General features: G+C 38.5%; 3 protein-coding genes across 6 annotated transcripts; 1 reads left to right on the forward strand and 2 right to left on the reverse strand.

The window, feature by feature from the left end:
- Positions 1-207: 207 nt before the first annotated feature.
- Positions 208-12,435, reverse strand: fbxw5 (F-box and WD repeat domain containing 5). 2 transcript variants are annotated; one of them, XM_053617648.1, is made up of 10 exons: positions 11,200-12,435; positions 8,423-8,772; positions 7,894-8,051; positions 6,942-7,125; positions 5,838-5,986; positions 4,895-5,233; positions 4,545-4,728; positions 4,228-4,375; positions 3,735-3,947; positions 208-2,380 (listed from the first exon to the last, which is right to left on the reverse strand). In XM_053617648.1, exons 2-10 carry the CDS (start codon positions 8,634-8,636, stop codon positions 2,095-2,097), a joined length of 1,875 nt encoding a protein of 624 aa, XP_053473623.1. In that variant the 5' UTR covers positions 8,637-8,772; positions 11,200-12,435; the 3' UTR covers positions 208-2,094. The 2 variants fall into 2 exon arrangements, with proteins under 2 accessions (XP_053473623.1, XP_053473624.1); XM_053617649.1 differs by having other exon boundaries at positions 8,423-8,621; positions 11,200-12,434.
- Positions 12,436-12,917: 482 nt separating this feature from the next.
- On the reverse strand, positions 12,918-21,542 carry alad (aminolevulinate dehydratase). The gene is made up of 12 exons (XM_053617654.1): positions 21,450-21,542; positions 20,239-20,361; positions 19,795-19,845; positions 17,743-17,839; positions 17,518-17,653; positions 17,337-17,420; positions 17,166-17,254; positions 16,364-16,419; positions 15,336-15,423; positions 15,139-15,225; positions 14,122-14,251; positions 12,918-13,361 (listed from the first exon to the last, which is right to left on the reverse strand). Exons 2-12 carry the CDS (start codon positions 20,355-20,357, stop codon positions 13,303-13,305), a joined length of 996 nt encoding a protein of 331 aa, XP_053473629.1. The 5' UTR covers positions 20,358-20,361; positions 21,450-21,542; the 3' UTR covers positions 12,918-13,302.
- Positions 21,543-21,603: 61 nt separating this feature from the next.
- Positions 21,604-24,608, forward strand: tmem203 (transmembrane protein 203). 3 transcript variants are annotated; one of them, XM_053617662.1, is made up of 3 exons: positions 21,604-21,756; positions 23,197-23,285; positions 23,722-24,608. In XM_053617662.1, the coding sequence occupies exon 3, from the start codon at positions 23,804-23,806 to the stop codon at positions 24,209-24,211; it is 408 nt and encodes a 135-aa protein (XP_053473637.1). In that variant the 5' UTR covers positions 21,604-21,756; positions 23,197-23,285; positions 23,722-23,803; the 3' UTR covers positions 24,212-24,608. The 3 variants fall into 3 exon arrangements, with proteins under 3 accessions (XP_053473637.1, XP_053473636.1, XP_053473638.1); XM_053617661.1 differs by lacking the exon at positions 23,197-23,285 and having other exon boundaries at positions 21,608-21,756; XM_053617663.1 differs by lacking the exons at positions 21,604-21,756; positions 23,197-23,285 and adding an exon at positions 21,845-21,902.
- The last annotated feature ends 1,501 nt before the right edge of the window (positions 24,609-26,109 follow it).

Below are 26,109 nucleotides of genomic sequence, written 5' to 3' on the forward strand. Positions count from 1 at the left end.
TCCTTGTTTCTGTGACATTTATTAAAGTAAATGAAGGTGTGATACGGACTCGACGTTTGTCGTTGAATGGAAAACGAATGGCGAATGGCGTCCATGTGGTGTGCTGAATTTCCAATGAAATGAATGACTGGGAAAAGGCTAGGACTGTAAGACAAAGGTAATATGCACAAATACGAAATGTTAAACTGCATGGCTTGTGATGGGAAAACTTTTAATGGGTTAAATGTCACATTGTACACACACTCAACTCACTCAGACATTGTGGAGAACTCATTCTAGAGAACATGACAAATCCATGACGAACAAGCAGCACTAGAGGGCATAAAACTCAATCTGGATCAGCAAATACAGTGTACTATTAGGTCATATTACTGTTCAAAACACCACCTGAAGTCTACACGACACCACAGTGGCATTCTTTATTAAAACTACAAAGTTCACTGGAACCTGAGGTTACGACTTCAAGATACATAAGCACCCTGAATAAAACATCCACCAACATGTTTTAAAATCCACATTTGTAAATGCTTCTTTTAAGCAATTAAGAAAATTATTTATTTATTTTTTTAAAAAGAATGTGTTTTTAAGGTGTTTTTAAATTTCTGCAGGATATTTCTGCTGCTCAACATGTACAACTCAAAATAAGGCGATTGCACCATACACTGGATACGACGTTTCTTTAATTAAAAAGACAATAAAGGGATTCAATGTATATAGCTTCATTCTGCACCTACAGTCAACTCCAGAAATACTGGCGCCCATCATGAGGACAGCAAAAATGAATGTCTAAAATATTACATACGATTCCTCTGCTCTAGGGAAAATCTCTCTTTTTTTTTTTGTTGACCCATACGTGCCGAAATTGACTTCGAAACTATTTTAAATAAACGTCATTCCAAAAGTTCTATAAATAAAATGTTCAGAGTCTGCAGAGATTCTACTTCTGTCTTTGAACAATAAGAGATTGCACACATGTAACATTTAAGCTCAGTACAAGAGACAGAGAGATGATTGTTCATATGTACAAGTCAGGAAGTAGATTGGAAAACGTGCAAACGTTGACATGCGTACTAAGATTTGCTTACAATTGTACACAACAGCTGAGGAAGTCAAAGAAGAATGCCACCTCAATAACAAAAGCTGCTTTCCTGACCCTTTCCAAATTTAACTGGAACTGCAATTGTGCACTGTATTCAGAGTTACGTCTTTAGCCATGAACGCCATCAGTATGTTTGGGGAAAACGGAAAAGAAAAAAGCAGCCGAACCCACTCAAAAGTTAAACTGATGGCATCCTGAATTCTGCCAAGTACATGTATTCGCTAACGCAAAACCCGCTTGCCTCCGCCGGGAGGTTCTGACTTGACCTTAATAAGATAATTTCCACAAACATACATCTAGATCAACACGGGAGCATAACATCAGTCATCCCATCATCTCGATCTTTGGATTTGAACCCTACTGACAACTTTCATCCTGAAACAAAGATGGCAGCCATACACAAAGTAAAGAATAAAAGACGCTTAAATGGACATTACAAGAAGAGTATGTTAACGTTTCCATACAGTAAACGTAGGGGTGCCGATAATTCTGCATTAAAACGGACACGTTTATGTTTGGATAACAATACATTATCCGGATACTTTTGCACTCGTTTTCATGGAGGGTGCCAATACTTCTGGAGCTGAATGGACATATTTTATATCATTTTGTTACATGTTAAAAAAAATTTTTTAAAAAAGGTCTGGTTTCCAACAAAACATGCTTACAGAGGACCAACCCACAGCAAATACGACACACTGGTGAGCTTTTTTTTTTGTTTTGTTTTTTAAATGCAGACACATTTTCCTTTTTTAATTTGTTTAACAAAAATGGCAGCACAAGAGCTGATTTTCCTATGAAGTCGTCTACTGGAGGTTCTTTTTGTGCCCCTAGAGTGCGTCTTTCCTTTCACAAAGACCCTCTCGTCACGCCCGAGACATGCCAACTCGTAACGGTATTAGAAACGTGGTCGTTTTTGTGAAAGTGAGACCAAGCAATCGTGATCTTAGAAGCTGGAGTGTTTTTCACCGTGTCCCTGCTCTCCGTGCGCGTTCTCAAGGTGATTTTCCTGTTCGGAGTTTGCCATTCAAATTAGCGTTAGCATTCCGGCGGGCTCGAAGGGAAGCGAGAAGGTCACGGGCTCGAGTCGGGCGCCGTGCCAGCCGCACCATGCGTGGAGAGCGCCACACTTTGATGGTGGAGTCATCGCTGGCCGAGAGCAGGAGCTCCTGATCAGTGGGGCTGAAGGCCACGGAGTTCACCACGTCGTCATGCTGCAGGCGGGCCAGACAGATGTTGTAATGGCGGTCCCAGATGTAGCCGTGCTTGTCTTCAGCACCGCTGCAGAAGAAGAGAGGTGGAAGAAGAGGGGCGAATACGAGGTTAAGATATTTTTGAATATTTGAAAAAAGTTTTTTGAAACAGTATGTGGGGGTGGAGCTACATATGGGCATAGTTTGTGATGTCACAAATTAACCGCTATGCACCAATCACTGCCAAGATTGCACTGGTGGATAGAGGTCAAGCGATTGATCAGTTTTGCAGATTAATCAGCAAACAATCCACACCGGTTGTGTCCCTTGCGTGAGCAGCAGAGAAGGGTCCACTGTCGTTATACAGTACGAGAGCGACCTCTAGAGGTGAAATAAAAACTATCGCTGACAAATTTTGTTGCGTTATTTGAAGTATTTTTTGTGATTTCTTTCGGATCTCTCGATTTTTATTTGTTATTTGTGAGTGTTGCTTTTTGGTTCAGTTTGGATGTATATTTATTTATATCTATTGTTATATATATATATATATATATATATATATATATATATATATATATATATATATATATATATTTCATTCGAAAAAGTCAGTACATTTTCATAGTACAGTCAGTACTGTTTATTTTCGTGATAAAGTTCAGCAATATTTTTACTTTGAATGTTGTGTTTTCATTCAGCATCAATTTTAAAAACTATAATTGGTTGATTAATCGGTTACTGGCAGGTACCGCACAACTTAGTAATCAGTATCGGTGAAATCCGCTATCAGTTGCCCTCTAGTGGTGGGCAATATAAAATAACAACATCACAATACATTTGAAGACATTTCTATGATACACGTTCATATAGGTTTGGTAACAAACAGCCAAAAAGGCCAGGATATATTTCCCAACAGCTTACTTGACAGCATTGTGTTTATTCTGGAATTAATAATACACAACAAATGTTCGGACCTGCAACTCTTGAGATTATGTATTTCATGTGTACGCTCACATGAGTGCTAATTACATACATCAACTCTCCCGTTACTTGTCTGAAATATGACAATAATACACACAGAGAAATGTAAAAGTTGTCATTGTACACAGTAAACAGTACTTTGTATGAGTGATGTAAGAAATAAACATGTTTAATGTTGCTCTATTTGGCCCCCTAGTGGAATAACAGAGATTTGCTCTTCTTTTGAACCAATTCAATTCTGGCTTGAAGACGATTTGAATTTAGAACAGAGATTTTTTCTATTATTTAGCGCATCAGCACAACGGATTAAATCCTTTATCAACCTGGTCCCGCCCGTATGTTTTGACACCCCGGCCTTCAAGAATTGAGACTTCAACAGTATTGTGGTAATACATTAGAAGTTTCTCTAATGAGAATCAGAAGTGAGGTTTGCTTTGAGAGGACAAATAAAGCTCATTTACCTGGCCACAAAGTCACGGCTGACGTCGAGGAAAATAAAGAAGCATTCGTCGTTGGGGGTGAAGGCTCGGTGTGCACGGAGGCTGCGCCGCTCCTCTCGCAGGCTCTTCAGATCGATCACGTGCATGTCAATCTCTTCAGCTATGGGCGGAGGAGACATGGGGTCTGAAATCACGCAGCCCGTTGGCCATGCACGACTGTTCACGTACAGGTACCTGATAAAAACCAAAATACGTACACGGCACGTTTACATACACGTCTGTATTGTGTTTATACTAGGTTTTAAGGCTAAAATATGTTCAAGATGCACCCTAGTGGCTTTATTGTGTCAATAGATACAGCAGTAAAAAAACAAACAAACAAAAGAACTGTTATTTTTATATATTATACATTATTATATATATATTATATTCTTGTTGCAAAGAAAACAAAACAAAACAACTGAACTGAGATCAATTAAATAATCAATGTGCGCTCTGTGGCCTCAGGACGCACCTGTGGTCAGGTGACAAGCCCATGCCAATAATGTGGCCGTGAATATCAATCACATGATCTAGCGAATCAAAAAATTCCTCAGCGCTGCGCTCTTCCCCTAGTACAGGTCCACACGTGGTCATCTGATCAGGCATGATCCGTTTAATACCTGAAACACACACACACAGTGCATGTAAACTTAAAAGAAGTAACCATGGCTAATTATCCGACACACGTGCATGCAGATACACAAACACACACACTCACGTCTGAAAATGCACCCAAAAATAAAAAGACAAAAACACACAAAGAGAAAAAAGAAACCCCCCCCCACACACCTATCTGATGAGGTGAGTATGTTAGGCTGCCTGTGGTAAACAGTAAGTATGTCTTGTCCTCTCCCTCCCCAGGGGCAGAAGGTGCTACCAGGCTAGGATCGGACGCTTTGGTGCGACGGCTACCCATGAGCCGAGCCACTCGCGCCTCCAGTTCACGCTCGTGAGCACTTCCACTCTGAAGACTCTGGGGAAAAACAACATGAAAACAACAAAAGAACGCAATGAACGTGTTTATACTCGAAGGCAGAATCTGCAGCACAGATTCTAGAAGTTTCCCCAAACCGAATAATATATAATCATTGCCCTCACTGTTATTCCCAGTTACAACGGGAGAAAAACTCAATACCCACATGTCTGATGTGCTCCGGTCTGGATGGGTTGACATGGGGCACGTGGACAGAGTGCCTCGTTTCAGCATGCTCTTCGCCTTCTTCGTCTCTCTCGTAGTCATCTTCCTCGCTGTCCGACGCTCCCAAGTTGAAAAGCAGTGGCTGGTGGTGTTGGGATTCTCCGTTGTGTTGTTGCTGGGCTCGCGCTTGGGCCTGAGATTGCGCCTCGTAGTCGAGCAGCAGGTCGGGCGTGTCGTGCCGTCGGCAGTGGGCCACCATCACCGTGCGAATGGTGCTGGCGTTGACGTTCTGGATCTTGAAGAGTCGCTTGACCACGTTGACGTTTTCAGACTCGATGTCCTGGAGAGACAGACAGCAAACTGTCTATATTTTATTTATAAATCAACATTTAACCTACGTACATAATAAGCAGATATGGAACAGGGGCGGCTGTGGCTCAGGTGGTAGAGCGGGTTATCCACTAATCGTAGGGTTGGCGGTTCGATTCCCGGCCCACATGACTCCACATGCCAAAGTGTCCTTGGGCAAGACACTGAACCCCAAGTTGCTCCCAATGGCAAGTTAGTGCCTTGCATGGCAGCTCTGCTACCATTGGTGTGTGAGTGTGTGTGTGAATGGGTGAATGAGACACAGTGTAAAGCGCTTTGGATAAAAGCGCTATGTAAGTGCACACCATTTACCATTTAGGTATCACATGCTGGACACATGATTGTATTGCACAAGCCAATAAAGAGTAGATTTTTTTTTTTATTTTCCATTGTTAAACAATGTTAATCTTACTTGTCCCTCAAACAAAAAAAAAAAAACAAATAGCCTGGGCATGAAAAATCTACTCATTCCGATTAGCACCGCAGCTTTACTCTCTTCAGTAGATCATAACCTTGGTGAAAATGTGCTTGACATTGTGAAAGTACACATACAGTACAAGATTTGAAGGTCAGACCTGGAAAGCTTTGTTGAGCCAAAGCACGGTGCACGAGGTCATGTTGCCGATCCAATGCAGGTTGCCAGAAATCAGATGAGTCTCGTTTAGCCAGCACCCAAAAACATCATAGGGCTTGTTCCTCACTCGCGAGAGCAACGTGTAGTTCTCTACAGAATCAAACATAACATCAGGTGCATTAATAAAGGGTGAAAATACATACATCGATTAGCCGGAACATTAAAACCACCGACGTGTGATGTGGCCTGAATGTTAAACATGTGACCAGGTCTGATGAATGATGTTTTGTTTACGTCATGTGGACGGCACCAGGATGCACTATGGGAAGAAGGCAAGCCGGCGGAGGCAGTGTGATGATCTGGGTAATGTTCTGCTGGGAAACTCTGAGTCTTGGCATTCATGTGGATGTTACTTTGACACGTACCACCTACCTAAACACTGTTGCAGATCAAGTACACCCCTTCCTGGCAACGGTGTTCCCTAATGACAGTGGGCTCTTTCAGCAGGATAATGCGCCCTACTACACTGCTAAATATTGTCCAGGGACGGTTTGAGGAACAAGACAAAGAGTTCAAGGTGTTGACTCGGCCTCCAAATTCAACAGATCTCAATCCGATCATTCATATGTGGAATGTCATGGACAAACAAGTCGGATCCATGGAGGCCTCACCTCTCAAAGCTAAACCTCTGTTGCTAACATCTTGTTATCATCCATATACCGCAGCACACCTTCAGAGGTCTTGTGGAGTCCAAGCCTCGACTGATCAGAGCTGATTTGGAGGCACAAGGAGGGCCTACACAATATCCGTCAGGTGGTTTTAATGTTATGGCTGATCGGTGTATAGTACAGAAAGCATTTGAGAGAAAGCGCTGGTTGAGATGATTCTTGAGGTCGTTAAAATATACTCATTATTTACACGTCTTCGTTTTACACACTGTTCTGAGCGATAATTACTAGCCAATACTTTCTCCGTTCCCAAGAGTTGGATATTTTTTTTTGGTAGGGACCGTGTTGGGTTAAGACCAGGGTTTAATAGAAGAACAGCTGTTAATAGTTAACTAGCATTAGATTAAAGAGTGTGTTGAGCGTTGAGGGTTTCTCACCTAAACTGATGACTGCGATCTCTCCAGAGGAGGAGTGGTGTGGTCCCAGGTAGACCCCCGAAACCAGCAGCAGAGTGTCATCGCTGTTGAACTGGGAGAACTGCGTGTAGCCCCAGTTAAACTTACGCATGCTGGAGCTGTGCACCAGAGAGATGGTGCCATCGGGGCGCTCGGTGTCCCAAAGCTAGCACAGCAAAGGGAAAGAACTGTGTATAAATATTAATGCCCTGTTGCCTAGTAAGTGTCACAAGAAGCTAGGAAAATCTGTGAGGTGTGCTTCTTTCCCTCCTGCATTTTAAAACAGAATGGAGCCGGATGTTAATTTCCTTATGAAACTAGTAAGTTCTCAAAATGAGTCTAAATATTTGGTGTGGAATAACTTTTATTATTTCTTAGCCAAGTCGGCAAAGTTTTCTGGCTTTTACTTTAGCGATAAACTAATCCAACACGGTCTATCGGTACTTGGAGTCAATATTTGCGTAAAGCAGATCTACTGAGGAGATCGGTATAAAGAGGGGTAGCTTTTGTAAAGTAAGACGTCATTTTCCCCTATTACTACCATGTTATTTTAACCATTTTACAGTGAAAATGTCACAAAGGTATGAATGCACAATAATGTTACCGATATGGTGAAATCGGTAAAGGGTAGATAAGTCATTAAACGACTGATTTAATTTCTGAATTCCACCACTGCCTCTACAGCCATAGGGCATCCTTCCAAAACGGATGACTGTGTCACACAGTATTACATCAAGCAGTAATTTTATTTAGCATATTTCCTCTTCCCTACTGAAATTCATTCCTGGCTACACCACTGTCATTATCGGATCAGCATCGGCCCATGCTCAGAATATCGACTGTGCATTAAAAATGAGTGTGTACCCCCATGTAATGATTTATAATTTATTTTCTGTCATGTAGTGTATTTTCTGTCGCAGAGATTGAATCTCACCTTGACGGTGCAATCTTTGGAGCAGGACGAGAAGCGATGTCCGCTATGAGAGAAGGCCAAATGCAGAACCTGGTCATGGTGCTCCCTCAGAGTCTGTACCTCCACACAGGGAATGCAGTCATAGAGCCGTTTAAACTCCCTGTACCAAGACACGGCCGCTGCCGAGCACAAATACATTTCATAGCGTTACGACCTTGAACTGAAACGGACGTAATACCTGTTATTGCGTATATAAGTATTCATCCCGTATTGCTATGAAACCCTTAATATAGTGGTGACTTTTGGGACAATCTGTATATATGATCTTAATGAAGATATCCATGTATGTGAATAGTTTTGTACATTGTGCTCCAAAATGTGTACATTTTTTCTTTTTTTTCTTGTATACTGCACCAGGGTCGTAGAATCTGACTGTATTTGTTAATATGCTTGTTATGATAATAAAAATGGTCTCAATGACCAATAGGCCCAAATGAAGGATGCAGTTTGTTTGAATGCTCATTTGGCATACTCTGCCTGGCTGCAGTACCTGGGTGGCGAGGTACAGCGCGTGGGATACGGTAGTAGCTATAGAACAGCTCCCTCCACAGGAACTCGTCTCTAGAGACAGCGAACCACTGGCGACACGTCAGGCCGGCGTTCAGCACCGTCGCATGGGGGAGACGCAGGAAGATCTCCAGCACCAGGCTGTCCGGCAGGTGTCCGGCAACGCTCGCCATCCTGACATCCTGAAACAGCAGCATGCCACCATTCGTTATGCTCCACTAGGATTTAATAAAAGGTGCTGTGCCGGTTATCGAATTGAAATGTTACATTAATATAGCTTAACTTTATTGTCCATTCTGTTTGTCACAGGGCGGAAATTTGTTGGTATCATACCTATATCCATAAAAACATCCACATAGATGGTTACACATTGACAAAAACACAGACTTGAATAAAATTACACTGACTACATAATATCCATATGGATTCAGTTAAACTGCCCACTGTTCTTCAGAAAAATCCTCCAGGTCCTGCACATTGTTTGCTTTTCCAGCATTTTCTACACATTTGACTGCTTTCCATCCGTGGCTATATAATGTTGAGATCCATCGTTTCACACTGAGGACAACCGAGGGACACGTACATGACTATTACAAAAGGTGCAGACATTCACTGATGCTCAAGAAGGCAACACGATATATTAAGAGCCAGGGGGGTGTAAACTTTTGAACAGGATGATCGGTGTAAATTGTTATTATTTTGTTTAAAGATGTTATTTTTTTCATTTAGTTCTGCCCTTCAGAAGCTACATAAGATATTAGATTGTCTTCTGGAAAACATGTAAATAACAATATACACCGATCATCCTGTTCAAAAGTTTACACCCCCTGGCTCTTAATGTATCGTGTTGCCTTCTTGAGCATCAGTGAATGTTTGCGCCTGTGGACTGGATACTGATAGACAAGCACAAAGATGCCTTTTAACAGCTTGTTGAGCAAATTGACCTTGCCATAGCTCATGGTCACATTGTGGCCTGTAACGTAAATCCAGCATCAACCCACAGCTTTTTGTTTGTTTGTTTATGAGATCTACTCATACATGAAACATTATTTTTGCTTAGAATCATACTCAATTAGAATAAAACATCAAGTTTTCCAACCCTTGTAGTCATGTTGCTTTGGAAGGGAATACTAATAATTAATTATTTTTATTCTGGGCTTCTTTAGCAGACCTGGCAACACTGCTGAAGAATTGAATCAGCAATATCTCAGTGTTTATTATAAAACAAAGTTTTGGGGGGGGGTGCAGCTAGTAATGGCACTCATTAAAAAACATGGTGGAAAAAGAACTTGAGCGACATGCTAACTAGTTATACAGTAATCTAGACAGCACAATACTTTGTTGTGTACTTCGTTTATACTAGATAAATAAAAGACGTGTTATAAATAACGAGGCTCCTATCACATTAGATAGGAGCAACTAGCTAGCATAACCAGTTAAGGCTACAGCGGTCCAAATCATGTGCGCGTATATATGGATTTTTACGGTACAGGAGAAAAACCAGAACCTGTGGTCGGTGACTGTGTTTCATTTTGACATGATCATCCCTACTCCCTACTCCCTTCAAAGCCTATACAGCCTTCATAAAGAGAACTACGAGAGTCACTTTGTAGGGGTCGAAATTAATGGCCATTTGGGATGCGTTTAAAACGTCATTTAATAAACCGGAAGCTTGGGTTTTATCGTAACAAACACCGACTCTAATGTAAACAAGAATCCCAAATTAATAATGAAGAAATTATAAGTTTTTAATGAACATTAAATGCAAGAAAACACTGTATTTTGCATTTCCTTAAGTTTGCTTTTTTATAAAATTACAAAGTGACTTCCTTTTCCTTAACATACAATTTATTATTTCTACTTAACGTTATTTGTTTTTTATTGACCTCAGTGTTTAATATCTGAGATTTACTTCCATATGATGAGTTGATATTATATTAAGAAGCACATATTAAGAGAGGACAAGCAAAAAAAATAATCGTTCATTGATACTTTTGAGTCCGTGATTGATTCACTCATTGTTTCATTCATTAATTCATCGAATCCGTGATCGATTCACTCATTGTTTGATTCATTAATTCATCGAGTCCGTGATCGATTCATTCATTGTTTGATTCATTAATTCATCGAGTCCGTGATCGATTCATTCATTGTTTGATTCATTAATTCATCGAGTCCGTCATTGATTCATTGATCGATTTGATTCATTGAGTGCATAGCATGCCTTATATGGCTTTGCAATAGTTTGTGCGCGTTGACTAAACTCGCATACTAACATCATAGTGCAAAATAGGCATTTCATTCTACGGGAGGAAAAAAGTTACATACAGTACTGAATAAGAAAATATATGCAAGTATTATAGTAGACGAGTGAGACTTTTCCCCTTCCCTGTTACCGTAAAATCTCGTATATAGGCTCACCACTTTAAGGTTGCTGTGTACCGTTAGCTAGCGACACCACCTAACTAGCTAAAACAACACACTGTATACAAATTTTTGAAAAAGTGCATAAAATATCAACATATTTTAAAGAACCAAATCTACAACACGCATACAAACGCCCAATTCATCCTATTTAGCGCCGCGTTTTCTCACAGCCAAAACTATCATGTTAGCTACATGCTAAAAACACCGCTAACCCGCTACAATATTACGCTAGGTAGTTAGTTTATTAGGTAGTACACAATAACCATATTTAAGATATATACATATTAACGTATTGATTGGTCAGATAGTCTGTCAATAATGTTACTGTCTTACCTGTCAAACGCCGGTTACTGTACCAATAATGTGTAATATCTCTTTACTCCGCCGCTCCCAGGCCAAACAAGTCGAACATGGAAACCTGCTAATGTTATATTCAGGATGGTCTAATCTACCGACGACTCATCAAACAGAGCTCACTTTATTCATTAAAAATGCTTCATAATTAAAATATAAAGTGCAAATTTTTACCATATCTCTCCGCAAAGGTCCTGCACGAACTTAAAAAAAAAAGATGATGATGGATTTACTTCATTTATAATTTTGTTTTCCACACAAACACAATCTGTGATTATGGAAGTAAAGAAAATTGCCAAATCACATTATTACATATTTATTTCCTGCTTGATCATGGTTATAACTAAATGGAAAAGGCAAGATTGAAAAGTTAATGCTTTTACTTTGCACTTTTATGCTTGCAAACTGAATAGGGTCCAAAAAAAAAAAAAAAAAAGCACCACCAAAAGTAACACCATACCCACAGTGAAGCATGGTGGTGGCAGCATCATGTGTTAGGGCTGCTTTTCTTTTCTTTCCAGAACTGGAGCTTTTATCAAGGTGGAAGGAATCATGAATAGCTGTTTTAGAGCACAACATTCAGGTGTCCGCTAATAAGCTGAAGATAAAAATAAATTTCACCTTTCAGCATGAGCATGACCCAAAGCATACATCCAAATCAACAAAAGAATGGCTAAACCAAAATGTCAATGTTTTGACCTAGCCAGAACCCAGACTTGAATCCAACAAATGCTCCCACAATTTGACAGATCTGGAATGTTTTCGCAAATAAGAGTGGAAAAATACTGGCACGTCAAAGATGTGCCACACTGATAGATTCTTACCCAAAAAGACTGAGTGGTGTAATAAAATCAAAAGGTACTTCAACAAAGGGGTGTGCATACTTACGCAACCAGGCTATTGTAACTGTTTCCCAACTATTTTTTCCCTGAAATATTTGATTGTTTTTCAGTTAATTTTTATGCATTGTAATTGCACATTGAGGGTGGAAAAAGTTCTTTACCTTGGTTTCATTTTTTTTTTTTACATCACAAAAACCTGCCATTTTAACAGGGGTGTGTAGACTTTTTATATCCATTGTAAGCTTAATTGGTCATTTGAATTTGAATGGTAGTCTCACTAATTTTTAACTAAGTTAAAAACAAGCATAAGTAATGTTAACTTGTTCTGTACATGCTGCCAGTTTCATCTGACCAAGAAAACGAATGCCCTATATCTATAATTACAACATAGATCAATAAAATGTGACACGAGGCAGTAAGACAGTGAATAAACAGCCTATTTGCCTTTTTTTTCTTGTTTTCCATGAGTATGACTACCATACAAACATTTGCAAGTGTCTACGAATATGATATATTTGTAGATTATCATTTACAATATAGAATAGAGTCTTTGTGGTGTAATTGTGGGATTTCCATTGATCTCTATTGGGTTTATGCCTTATTTGGGCAAAGAAAAAAATAGAGACGAAGAGTAAAACAATGGCAGCCGTGTGAACTGACGTTCTGTGTTAAATTGTGTACAGCAACACATGGACTACAGTTACTGCATGCATATATGGTAAGTTTACCCAAAAGAATGGTTAAAGTGTGTAGCTACAAAGTAGCTGTCCATAATAAAAGTGCTACCGAGTGTATAATCCATACTGGATCCAAACTTGTAGATGTATCTATGAATATCCCATGCTACTTTATCACATTACAAAACAAAACAGTGTTTATTCCAGTGACAGAACTGACATGAAAGCAACCGAACCCGTAATTTCACATTTAAATATAATTTGTGAACTGTATATAGATTTTAGAAAGCGGAAAGTACTCATAAAAAGAAAAAGAAAGAAATCGGCAAAAGCATCAAATAAGTATCATCAGTGTTACGATAGCGAGCTGTCATAGCTGAATGAGTTCATTTGCTATATTTACGTTTTTTTAATCGACGTGGCTAAATGATGATACACAGGATTTACATTGTATGTTTTTCCTTCAAAGTACTAGAATGTAAAAATAATCATCTCTCTGCATCATCGACTCTTAATGCCCTTTGGAATAAATCAGAACCAATCCACGAGAGCCGGGCGGCACGTCACTCTGTAAGCCACGTGAGCAGCTGAGGAGTGTAGTAAGTGATGATGATGTCCGCTCCTGGAAATAAATAAATAAATAAAAACCAGAAGTATTCAAATTTAAGAAAAGCATTTGGCTATTTTGTACACAGATACAACATGACTGTGGTCATCTTAACAAATTACCTCCAGACAGCGAGGTACGGCATAGTAACAAATCAACCATCCGACATTTTGTCGTTATTTCCATTGCTGAGTGACACATACTGTAAATAAGTGCTGAACTAAGCTTTATCTCGGACACCCATGACTCCCATAAAACGCCTGCTTGTACATGGTCCTGCATAGAAGTTTACATGTAAGCTGTTGCTATAGAAACAACATCTTAAAACGAGTGCAGTGATATAACCCTTTGATTTGCCTCGCACCCTTCTGACCAATCACAATCAAGAATTCAACCTCGCTGTGGTATAAAATCCATTAAAGCAGGGAATTTCATGTAAATAAACACGTAACACTCGCATCAGCTAAATCTGAGAATTAAACTGGTGAGATCTGACACCTCAGGCGTTTTGTTCCCTACATGGGGTTTCATACAACGTGAGATGGTGTTCTTCTTGGCAGCATGTAGCCGAAACAAATCAGACGAAGTAGTAATCTGTGGTTATGGAGGAAATTAGATGATCTGAACCATTCTGATACATTGAAATGAATACAGCTCTTCCAGTCAGGGTTCCTGTAATATTTGGTGAAGTCCGGACAGATCACAAATGTTTTAGGCTCTGTGTTCATTCTATCACATAGACTGAACAGTGTAAAAGTGTAGCTCTTAGTCTCACCTGCCCGACGGAAAGCGGTCATGGATTCCAGGACGGCCGTACGCAGGTCAAAAGCGCCGGCCTGTGCTCCATGCCACAGCATCGCAAACTCTCCGGACACGTTGTACACCGCCAGCGGGTGTGTAGGGTGCTGGACAGGAGGACCGCAATATAAATAAATGTCAGAAAATTCTTTAGTGCAACGTGAATGGAAACATGTGCCCTGCAAGTCTAAAATGTAAACTCTACATCCTTTCTTAACCAATGAAACCAAAGAAACTCATACTCTGCATATTGCACTTATTAAAGGAATACTCCAAAGTTATTCAACTTGATCACACCTGTAAGGTACGCGTGATTACTACAGATAAGAACCGACATATTTCTCTGTATTAAGAAAAGAACAGAAACCCGTTTACTCCGAGCTTACCTTATAATGGAAGTCTAAGGGCAGTCGTTAAATTGTGTCAAACATTTATTTAAAATATATTTTTGTTGAATTAAAAAAAAAAAAAAGAAAGAAATCTGTACACTAAGTCACTTTTTCCAGAGAGAAGAATGAGTGGTTACATTGTTGTGTGCATCTGATGCTGCAAAACCTTTGGAAAAACATGACTAATTAGAATTTATTTACTATAATTCTCCAGGAGAAAAAAAACAACCCCACAAAAACAGATTTGGCAAGATATTTTCCTAATTCCTAATCTTTTCAGTGTTAGAGTGTAAGACGTTTAGATTTGAATTTGGTACATATTCATATATTAACTGTTTATTGACACATTTCGACAACTGCCCTTAGATTTCTATTACAAGTGAGATTGTAGTAAGCGTTTTGTTTTTTCCCCCCACAATACAGGGGATGCAGTAGATACAGGCTGAATTGAAAAACACTAGAGTTCCCCTTTAATCACTTTGTAACATAACTTCCAGAATTCAATTCGAGATCGATATAAAAATGAAACTGAAAACAACTTCAGCTGAAGAATTATCCATAAATAGTCTTCATGCTTGTGATTAGTGTCTGCCAGAAATACACACCTTATCCTTAACCTCCCTCAGAATATCAAGATAAGGCAGTCCAGGTTTCACCATCAGCATATCGGCTCCCTCTTTTACGTCTCGCTCCTAGAGAATCATGAAAACAGTGAGTCTAGTTACATAGTATTTGCACATTGCATACTTGATCATCCTAAACCTATTCAAAGACGTTTTATTTTTTATCAAATTTTACGTACACAGGCTCGCAGAGCAAGCCCTCGGGCACCAGGGGGCAGCTGATAGCATCGCCTGTCTCCGAAAGCTGGCTTGGACTGAGCGGCATCCCTGTAACAATTATATTTGATTTCTAAATAAACTATATCACACAAAAACAGTTGAAACATTCAGTTAGATCAGAGGTATTCAAGCTGTGGGGAAGAAATGAAATTGAAGGGGCATGTGTGTGTGTGTGTGTGTGTGTGTGTGAGATTGACCAATAAAAATACTGAAATGAGCATTTCAGACCTGCTAAACATTAAAGATCAGCCATAACATTAAAACCACCTGCTTAACATGTGTAGGTCAACACCTTGAACTCTGTGTCATGTTCCTCAAACCGTTCCTGAACAATGTTTGCAGTGTGACAGGGTGCATTATCCTGCTGAAAGAAGCCACTGTCGTTAGGGAACACTGTTACCATGAAGGGGTGTACTTGTTCTGCAGCAATGTTTAGGTAGGTGGTACGTCTCAAAGTAACATCCACATGAATGCCAGGACCCAAGATTTCCAAGCAGAACATTCCCCAGAGCATCACACTGCCTCCACCGGCTTGCCTTCTTCCTATAGTGCATCCTGGTGCCATCTCTTCCCCTCAAAAGAGAAAGGGATCCATCAGACCAGGCCACCTTCTTGCATTGCTCCATGATCCTGTTCAGATGCTCACATGCCCATTGTAGGCTCTTTCATTAGTGGCGAGAGGTCAGCATGTGCATTGTCAAAGTCGCTTAGATCAGTACTCTTGCCCACTTTTCCTGCTTCCAACACATCAACTTTGAGAACGGACTCTTCACTTGCTGCTGAATATATCCCACTGCTCGAAAGGTGCCACTGTAGCAATATAATCAATGTTTTTCCCTTCTGTGGTTTTAATGTTATGGCTGATCGGTGTATAAGTGTTAAGACTTGCTGGAGGAGCATGAGATCTCACAAAACTGGGAAGTGTGGAAAGAGTTAGTTGATGATACAGAATCAGAGCGCAAAATTAGAGGTAGAATACGTGAGATACCTGAAAGGGCCGTAATAACAGGAAGCAAACTTTGCACTGTAGCTCAGCACCGAAACCTACGGAGGAGATGCGATTTCATCAGCTGCATTTTGCCATGCGTGCAACTAATAAAATATTCGTGCGAGTTCTTTAACACCTGTACACTGGCTATAGTATTGTGGATTGTTTTATTAATATTATTTATTAACTGTTGTACTAACACCTTTAATCAAGTTTGTTTTGATCCATTATCTTTTTAACTTCTTCAACCGAAGGGCAGGCGACGTCACAAAAATATCATATCATAATTCTCAAAAGGAATTTCTACGGTATCACGATATGTAGTTTTGCTCACAAAACGGCCAGTAATTAAAAGCAAAATAAAATATAAAATAAATAAATGAGATCTGTTCAATGATACTTTTAATTAATGTCTACAAAAATGTTATTCATTTTTATATTAAAAAAATAAAAAATGTAAACGTATTTACAAAAAACTAAATAAAAAATATTTAACACTCATAAGAAGAAAATCTATTTAAAATAAATAAATAAATAAAATTTACAGTAAGTTACATCAGCAGCTTCTAATCGGTTATTTTAAAAAGATTTCCACGATAACTCGTGACACAATTTATTACAATATCGATATTATATCATAGTAGTTATTGTGTGTACATAGTAGTTATTGTTTTATTCTTAGTATAATTTTTTTTTACTTTTATGCAAAGCATTCCAAGATTTTTAGTCAAAACAGAAATAGATCACTAGAGACAAAATATGTAAAGGGTGGATCTGGTAACTAGATCTCTAGAACAGCTACCTTGTTGCCAAGATCGTTGGATATGAGTGCTTGCTTAATGGCTGCAATCCGTCCGTCCATCATGTCAGACGGAGCGATAATGTGGCAACCTGGATAGACAGAGAGGTACGGATGTAGTAAGAATAATAGTAGAGTTCCAGGTATAACAGTTCCAACGCTTTGAAAACTAACCAGCACGTGCGTACGCCAACGCCACCTCTGCCAGCCTCATACAACTCGCTGCGTTATCCAGGGTGCCATCGTCACGTAGGATCCCTTTAGAGGAAAAATGAGAGAGAGATCAGATCTTCTACAATTGCAACACAGGGACAGTCCATCACACTGTTCACACGATGAAGAAAAGCACGCTGACCACAATGACCGTGTGACGTGTAAGGACAGAGACACACGTCACAAGCCAGCAGCAGATTAGGGAACAGAGCTCGAAGTTTCTTCACAGCTTGAACAGCAGGAGTGTCGTCGGTGTCAGCCCCAGAGCCTCGCTCATCCTGAAAGAAAAAACAGATCAGATGTATCAGGATCTTTAGAAATGGTATAAAATCCTGCTAGTGCAATGGAAAAGTCTTACTTTACGCACCTTTGCGATTTTGGCAGGAACTCCAAAAATCAGCACGCATTTCAAGCCTTTTTCCACAAGCGGACGCAGCATACCTTCTAGCTTATTAATACCGTATCTGCAAGCGGTGACATGTAACACAGGGTTATCACTAGAAATCATAATGCTTCATAATTTCATTTATTCCCTGCTCAGGCACACTGCCTTTTACCTACAGTAGAAAACTATATCCTGAAATAAAATATAATAAAAAATATACATTCAATAGGCCTCCTTTATCAAGTCGGATACGTACAGATTTATTCGTAAATTGTTCATATGAGCGTTTACACAAGAAATCCGGTATTACCAAAAAAAGTTCAATATCCTACTCGTGCTATTTAGTGTGCGTAAATTAACGCATTAGAAGACCGCACTTTTATATTTGGAATATACTGTCGAGTTTAAATCGCGTATTTTTATGCTGTTTACAGCATTTAGCAGACGCCCTTATCCAGAGTGACTTATAGAAGCTTTGTCTCGGTCAAAAACACATACTCATGCTAGTTCACTCGGTCAGGAACTAAGAACACCAGTGAGATTATTTTGTGACAACCAGTCATTTCATATTATTGGCATTAATAAAGGATATATTTTTTTAAAAAAAGAAAGAAAGAAAGTGAGCCGACACAAAACCATAAATTAAGACGAATAAAACAAATCATTCCGTATAGACGGAGGACGGGCGGGTCTGTATGTGCTAGGGCTGGGCGATATGACAATATCGCGATATTTGAGGACATTTCTACGATACACGATGAGTATCACGATATATAATTTAGCTAACAATCTGTCTGCAAAACAGCAGTAAAGAAACAAAAAACATTAAATGGAGGTTGACGATAGTTTTCTTCAATACCTTCAAAAACAAAGGAGAGTATGTTGATTTTTTTTTGTAAATCACGTCAAATCAACGGCATCCATTGAGTAGCGTTTAATTTGTAATTATTAACAACGTAAAAAAAAACATACATCACCATACCGACGATATCTTAGAAAAGTGTATCACGTAATCATTTATCAATATCGATATATCGCCCAGCCCTAGTCTGCGCGTAGTCGTAAACCATAAACAAATGCCTCAGCTGATGAAGGATCTCTTATTATTATTTAATACGATACATTATTAAATATTGTTATTGGTATAGAAGTGAGTCAAAATAACTTCCACTTCTGTTTTTCAGTCTTTACGCTCATTGCTCATTTCGTGCTCCCAGCTGGCTGTGCACTTCACCTTGTATGGAGTTTTGTAGATGCCACTACATGCAATTGAGCTGTGTCAGGAACACGCTTGGAACGTTATAGCTGATCAACACACGTACGCAAGTACAGTGGAAATCGGCGTTTCTGAAACGTTTGGAAATCCGGCGAAACATTTGAGTTCAGTTTGGCTTCAACATTTACATACAACTTTACTAAAAAACTTTACTTTCTGGCGTTTGATTAAACTCCTGTCTAGTAAAAACAAACACAAATCTCAAACTCACTATAAAGCAGTCTACTTTCTAGAATTACGAAGGAAGAGAAGCCATTGGACTGACAGGGAGTCACATGACTATAAATATCATCTCTCTCGTACTCATATTATTGGAATGACAGAATGGATTTAGTTTGGCTGTTGAAACGTGGATGTAATAAACAGGGTGTGTTCTTTAAAAACGAAGAACAAAAAGAATCTCTTTTATTTTTTTTTATTATCTTCGTCTCACAAGGGCTGGCACGGGATCCACCCAGCGTCCAGCTTATCTACACTCTCCAGCCTGGACCTATACTCAACCTTAACCTACTCTACAACTATAACATCTATAACGCATTAATAAAGATAAACAACAACAACAACAAAAAAAACACATTTGTGCACGATAAATTTTATTTCTGAATGACAACCAACAAACTTTACTATGCTACAAATTCTAATCAGTGGTTCGCACTTTTTAAAATGTTCTATCAAACTAAAGTCATCAGGACGTGACAATAAATAAAAAAAGACAATACGAGGAAATAACTAGTATTTTCAGCGACGACGAACGTTACCTTGCTTGACCTGGCAGGCTTGCAATAGGTTCCACTGCATCAGGACTGTCACTGTGTAAAGACAACACTCGTTTAGCACAAATGCGTTTTAATGTAGCGTGTAAGCGGCATGCTGTTATAGGAAATAATCGCCAAGGAGGTCGTGTGATGTGGCCCAATGCACAGCAGACTTATTCTTACCACCCTGAAGGTGATTTATTCCTCTTATACCTCAGCAACTGATCAACTATTACAACTTCTTAAAGAATATTAAACCACGCCATTAAAGCAGTTATGTTATATTTAATATTATGGAACGTCAGACAGGTTAGTTCTTGTTATCACTTACGTTATAGCAGATATAAACAGTGGTTTGCACACGAGACGCTTTTTAAGACAAAAAAAAAAATGCAGCTTCTGAGAACATATATACTATGCACACATATAGAAGCAGGACTGTGTTACGTTATGAAGATGGGGTAGATGAGATTGTCAGGCCTGAGATCTGATGCACACGTCTGCCAATATCTGAGAGTGGGGTGGAAGTAGCCGCTGTGCAGGATGGAGTCCGCCGCCTGCGCCATTGTCCTGAAGATAAAAACAGGAGAGTTATCGTTTACTAAACATCCTGCAAAAACCTTCTCAGCAAAAATTTGTCAAAATAAATGCTTATAACCGACACCGAAATCTTTTTTTTTTCCTCCACCAAAACTATAAATCCTACTTGTAAAAGATCCTTAAGCCCAGAACGGAGTTGTATCTGTTCTTTCAAATTCCATGTGCATGCATGCGAGACGGCTTTACTAATCAAGCATTCCTCCCATCACACATTTGCTCACTGAGCCTTAAAGCAAACCTTCTCACATTTTTTACACCCCTTTCATTGTACAAACATTCACAACCCCTTTTAATAATGGCAGCACAGAATAATTCTAGAAATTACGAAAAAATAGTTTTTAAAAATTGGCACATTAGCCATAAAAGTACCATCATATTTATATATCAGAAACCAAAGCGGTTCTTTTAAAATGTAGATTTAATGCATTCTTTACTAGTTTTGTAGATTGATTCAACTTGGAAAATATTGATAGATATATTTATATTTGGAAATAAACAACTTCCTAGGGGTAAGGCTTTCTCTCGATTTCAATCCAACACACCACAATGTTTAATAATAATAATAATAATAATAATAATAATAATAATAATAATAATACAGCAACTCCATACAATATATCCTACATAACATTACTGATGAAAAATAATTACACTATTTAAAAAAAAAAAGCGTTTTCCATGATGGATGACAATACCTCTAGTGTTAACACTTCCTGTTTTTATTGATTTTTCATCAGAAATATTTGGGACTGTTGACATTTTCAGTAAAACAAACAAACAAACAAACAAACAAACATAAATAAATAAATAAAAGTACAGTCCAGTGCAAAAGACTTACTGTAGAGTATGATTTTATGGGTTTAACATATAACCCAAAACTTTATATCTATTAACGTTAATACTTGACCTAATTTTTCTAGCTGAAGTCTTCTAGTAATGGCGCTGATTTTGCGAAACGCCAAACAAAACAAAACTGCACGAAACAGTAACACATATTATTCCTGTGTCAATGAAACATAAATAATAGATAAATAAATAACACTGAAATGTGGCCTTACTCTAGCGTCTGGTCTTGTCTTCTGTGGTCTTTTCTCAAAAGTGTGCACTCGTGCAAGCAGCAAGCTCGCGTGAATTGTGCCAGTAGGCGGGGTTAACTTTTAGATTTAAGGTTTATGGTCACGTCGGCTACCGTAAAACGTCATCTCTCCGCGACGGCGCGTAATAATTAGTCACAACGCTATAGTGATTATTCTACCTGGTTTTTTTTCATATCTCATGTATCTACGTTGACGCATTGATCGAAAATGTAAAAAAATAAAAAATAAAAATATCGTTCGCGTTTTTTAGGATGCACTACCTCGTTAGGTAAGACTGTCTTATTGCTAACGTGGTCGCTTTTATGGGCGATTTCCGCTGCTATAGCTAGCTTAGCTTCACTAATTCCAATATATGTGCATTAAAGTAGCATAGATACAGCTGTGTTATTAAAGAAAAGCGCCCAGATGTGCAGGGTATGTGTTACAGCCTGGGAGGTTTTATAGCGTTTTGGTTATTGAGGATTTTTTTTTTTTTAAAAATGCCATAAAATGAATTTAATACTAAGACAAAGGCTGAACGGAGGGGCCACATTTAGCTAAAGTCGATATACCTTACGCTGGATAAAAAGATAATCAAGATTATTGTTAATTACTGAGGACACCAAGGTTGTAAATGTGTTGTCTTTATTTAATATCAGGATTTCTCTTGTCCTTATACAGTTAGTGATTTAAAATGTCTTTTTTTTTCTTTCTTTTTTTTCTTTTTTTTTTCAAAGCATACTGGATGCAGAAAATCTAGTAGGTTTAAGAAAAAACAGTCTTTAAAAATAGTTTTGAAAAACTTTGCTAGAATAAAAAGACTATGGTAATGTTAATAAGATAAAAATGAATTGGATTTCAGAGTGGCAGAAGGTTGTGTTCCTGCTTCATAGCTTCAGGGTCCCAGGTTCGAGATGTAGTGTATTATAAGGAGAAGATTCTGTGCCAGAGACCAAAGCGAGCACATCAGGAAAAAAACGTAAACAGACAGTATTTCTGTTTGTATATGTGACATGAGGACAACGTGCCGCACTGAAAAGCAAAAGCAAATCCGTTTTCAGTGAAAAACAAGCTGTTAAGAATTAAATGCTGACTTTGCAGTTCCCCGTCACGTTGAATTTCACTTTCATCAGTGTGTTGCAGTCATGAGGCACTGAAATGCAGTCGCTGTCCAATCATAGCTGGAACTCACACTCATGGCTGGGCTTGTAATCAAATAAGGGCCTGCAATTGCTCTTTTACAGGAGGGATTGCTTTTCATATTAAGGAATGCACTTTACAGGCTCATTAGTCCTCGTTGATCAAGCTGGATATGAACAGATTTATTTGTAATTTGTTAGTCTGAGCGTTAGACAAGAAATTTGGTGTTCATGAAAATCCTGTAAATTCTGAAAAATGTTTGTATCCTACTCGTGCTCCTGAATGCGTGTAAATTTAAGCATGAAGACCAACTAATGTAAACCTCGCCTTGATCGACGTCAAATCATATCATTTACTTGGATTACTGCACGTTTATATCTGGAATATACGTCTGCGCTTATTTTTATTATGTTTACAGTATTTAGCAATCGCCCTTATCCAGAGCGTCCTATTGAAGTGCTTTGGAGTCACTTATTATTTAGTACTCTTTTATTATTATTATTATTACTAAATATTGTTATTGGCATAGAAGTGAGTCAAAATAACTTCTTTTTGCCTTTTATCCTCATCGTTCATTTTTTGCTCCCAGCTGTCTGTGTGTTTGACCTTTTATGGAGTTTTGTGGGCGTCACCAAATGCAAATGAGCTGTGTCAGGAACGATAAACATACACACGCAGGTACAACAAAAATCAGAGTTTTCGAAACATTTGTAAATGGCAAATTTTAGTTCACTTTGGCTTATGCAAGTATTTACACACAACTTTTAGCATTAAAAGATTGATAAATGAGGCCTATTGTTTCATCATTCCTGCTCAATTGATTGTTGAGTGCTTAATCATTAAGCCTTTCAGAATTACTATTAAAACATGAACATTTTAATATGATAATAAAAATAAAAAAACAACTCACAACAGGACTTATCAAAATTTTTAGTCTTCCTTTCAGTGAGGAGAAGGATCAACATTTATCAACAAAATGAGACCACATTATTGCTTTTTTATCTGGCATGGAATCTTCTTAATAGTAATAGACAATACATCCATTGTGGACCTGAACGTGGTGTCTTTAACTAACCCGTTATAAATGATTTCTTCTGTCCTTTTATCATTTCAGAATGCAAAAAGCAAAATAATGATCCAGTCTTCATGACCTGCTGGCCTAACATCCCCTAAAGCAGTACAAGTCCCATCACACCATGCTTTTCTCTCTGCGTGAGCTGGTCCAATGGCTCGGCTTTGCCACCTTCGAGCTCTTCCTCCATCTTGCCGCGCTGCTCGCATTCAGCGTGTTTGTGGCTCTCCGTGTGGACCTGCTGACCACCGTGAGCTGGTGGCTGGTGTTCGTGCCGCTGTTCGCCGCGGACGGCCTCAGCACCTACTTTACGGCCATCGTCTCCATCCGGCTGTATCAGGAAGGCGAGGAACGGCTGGCCGTGCTGCGTCTGCTCTGGGTGCTCACCGTGCTCAGCCTCAAGCTGGTGTGTGAGGTGCTGCTTTGCCAGAAACTAGCCGAGCAGACGCGTGACCCGCTTTTCGGCCTCATAGTCTCGCCACTTTTCGTCCTCCTGCAGCTGCTCATGATCCGCGCATGCCGTGTTAATTAACGAGACCATGACGGATCGTTGCCATTTTAACTGTTTGGCTCCACCCACGTGAACTCGAACGAACATTTCCGAGCAGTTATTTGCTCACATGTACATTGTTTCAATCAGAGAGAGATTTGCTTACAATTCAGAGTTGCAGAGTAAATGACATCCATATGTTTTTTTTAATGGTCTTGGCTCAAGTGTATAAACATGGTGTCGTTGTAACCATTAAAGCAAAATCTGTGTGTGTGTGTGTGTGTGTGTGTGTGTGTTTTTATTTATGTATTTCTGATGTCCTAAATGCTGAATGACATTAGCTTTCATTTCTGTTTCTCAGAATGATGTTAATCCTATTCTGCCTGTGTAATGACAACACTTTGTTTGTACATATTGTAAATAAACCAACATACATACACTTTAATTTGTCCTGTGTTATCTCTTATAAATTCTGTGTCTTCAGTGACTCTATGCAACTTTGTTCTAGTGATTTAATTCATACTTGACTTTGTCTTTTGAATGTGATCCAATCAGACACATGGACTGATCTTAAATCCTGCATCTTCTTTAGAGTAAATACTGCCGATACTTGCTTAAATGAATATGGTTAAATGCTGCCTAAAATTACATCGATTTGGAGCAAAAATGTGATCTAAATGTAGTTTATTTTAGTGAATTTGGGATTGTAGCTAGAAGTTAGTTAATATGTAATTCATTATAGAAAATATTTAACTTGAATTAAGCCGTTTCAGATTTTGGAAACAAACAAAAAAAAACACTGAGTATAGTAATTAGTTAGTCAGTCTGAGGTAGAAGGTTAAATACACATACAATATGATCTAGAAAAGGCCTGTCGTGTCGGGTCACCAAACAATCCGCATATGTTGTGAGCTTGTGCTGACCGCGAGATGGCGCTGCTGTGCAACATAACAAATGACTCAAAAGATTCACTATTTTATGAATCATCTGCAGTTGATTCGGTTCTTTGAAACGTCTATTTATCCATCAGTATTACAAAATCAGTTCGTTGCTGATTCTTACAGTCATAAATGTATGTACGTCCCCTAACACACACAGACACACACACACAAACGACGACAGAAAGGATTTAAAAGCACATTGAGACTGCTTAAAATCCAGTTATGACCAGCGCAAAACATTATTATTATTATTATTATTATTATTACAAAGTACGTTGAAGCTGATCAAAATTCAATTATGACCAGCTGGTAGCACAACGCATATAATAATAATAATAATAATAATAATAATAATAATTAATAATTAATAATGATAATAATAATAACTATTATTATTACTTTTTGTAAAAAATTATTATTATTATTATATGTAAGGGGTGTGCTATAACAGTTTATTTTTAATCATTATAAAACAATAACAACCAGGACAATGACAAAAACACAACACCTACAGCAATAATCATAATCATAATCATAATAATAACAGTTACTGTTGTTTTTGTTGACATTGTTGTTATTGTTGTAATGATATAAAATAAACAGTTATAGCACACCTTTAACATGCCAAAGGGCTTTATACTTTACAAGAGTAAAAGGACACTGTAAAACATCACAACACACCAAAACAAATTCACAATGATGACCTGATCTGATTTATTCAACAAATATTCACATTTATTTAACGTCATCAGTGTTTATTTGTATGAGACATCACGTGTCAATTGTCAGCTTTTTTATTTATTTATGTTTTAGTGTAAATGTTTTCCAGATCTGAATAATCCTGAGATTCTGACATTAAACACAGACCCAGTGTAGGCTATTACAGAAATTTCCATGAACAATTTCCTGTGTTTGGTGTTACACAATCATTAAGGACTCTGAGGTGCCTCACATTTTATTGTAACTGAACTTTGGCTAGGCTCTATTTATGGTCATGGT

The sequence above is a fragment of the Ictalurus furcatus genome, chromosome 28, assembly GCF_023375685.1.
Source record: "Ictalurus furcatus strain D&B chromosome 28, Billie_1.0, whole genome shotgun sequence".
NCBI classification, from domain to species: Eukaryota; Metazoa; Chordata; class Actinopteri; order Siluriformes; family Ictaluridae; genus Ictalurus; species Ictalurus furcatus.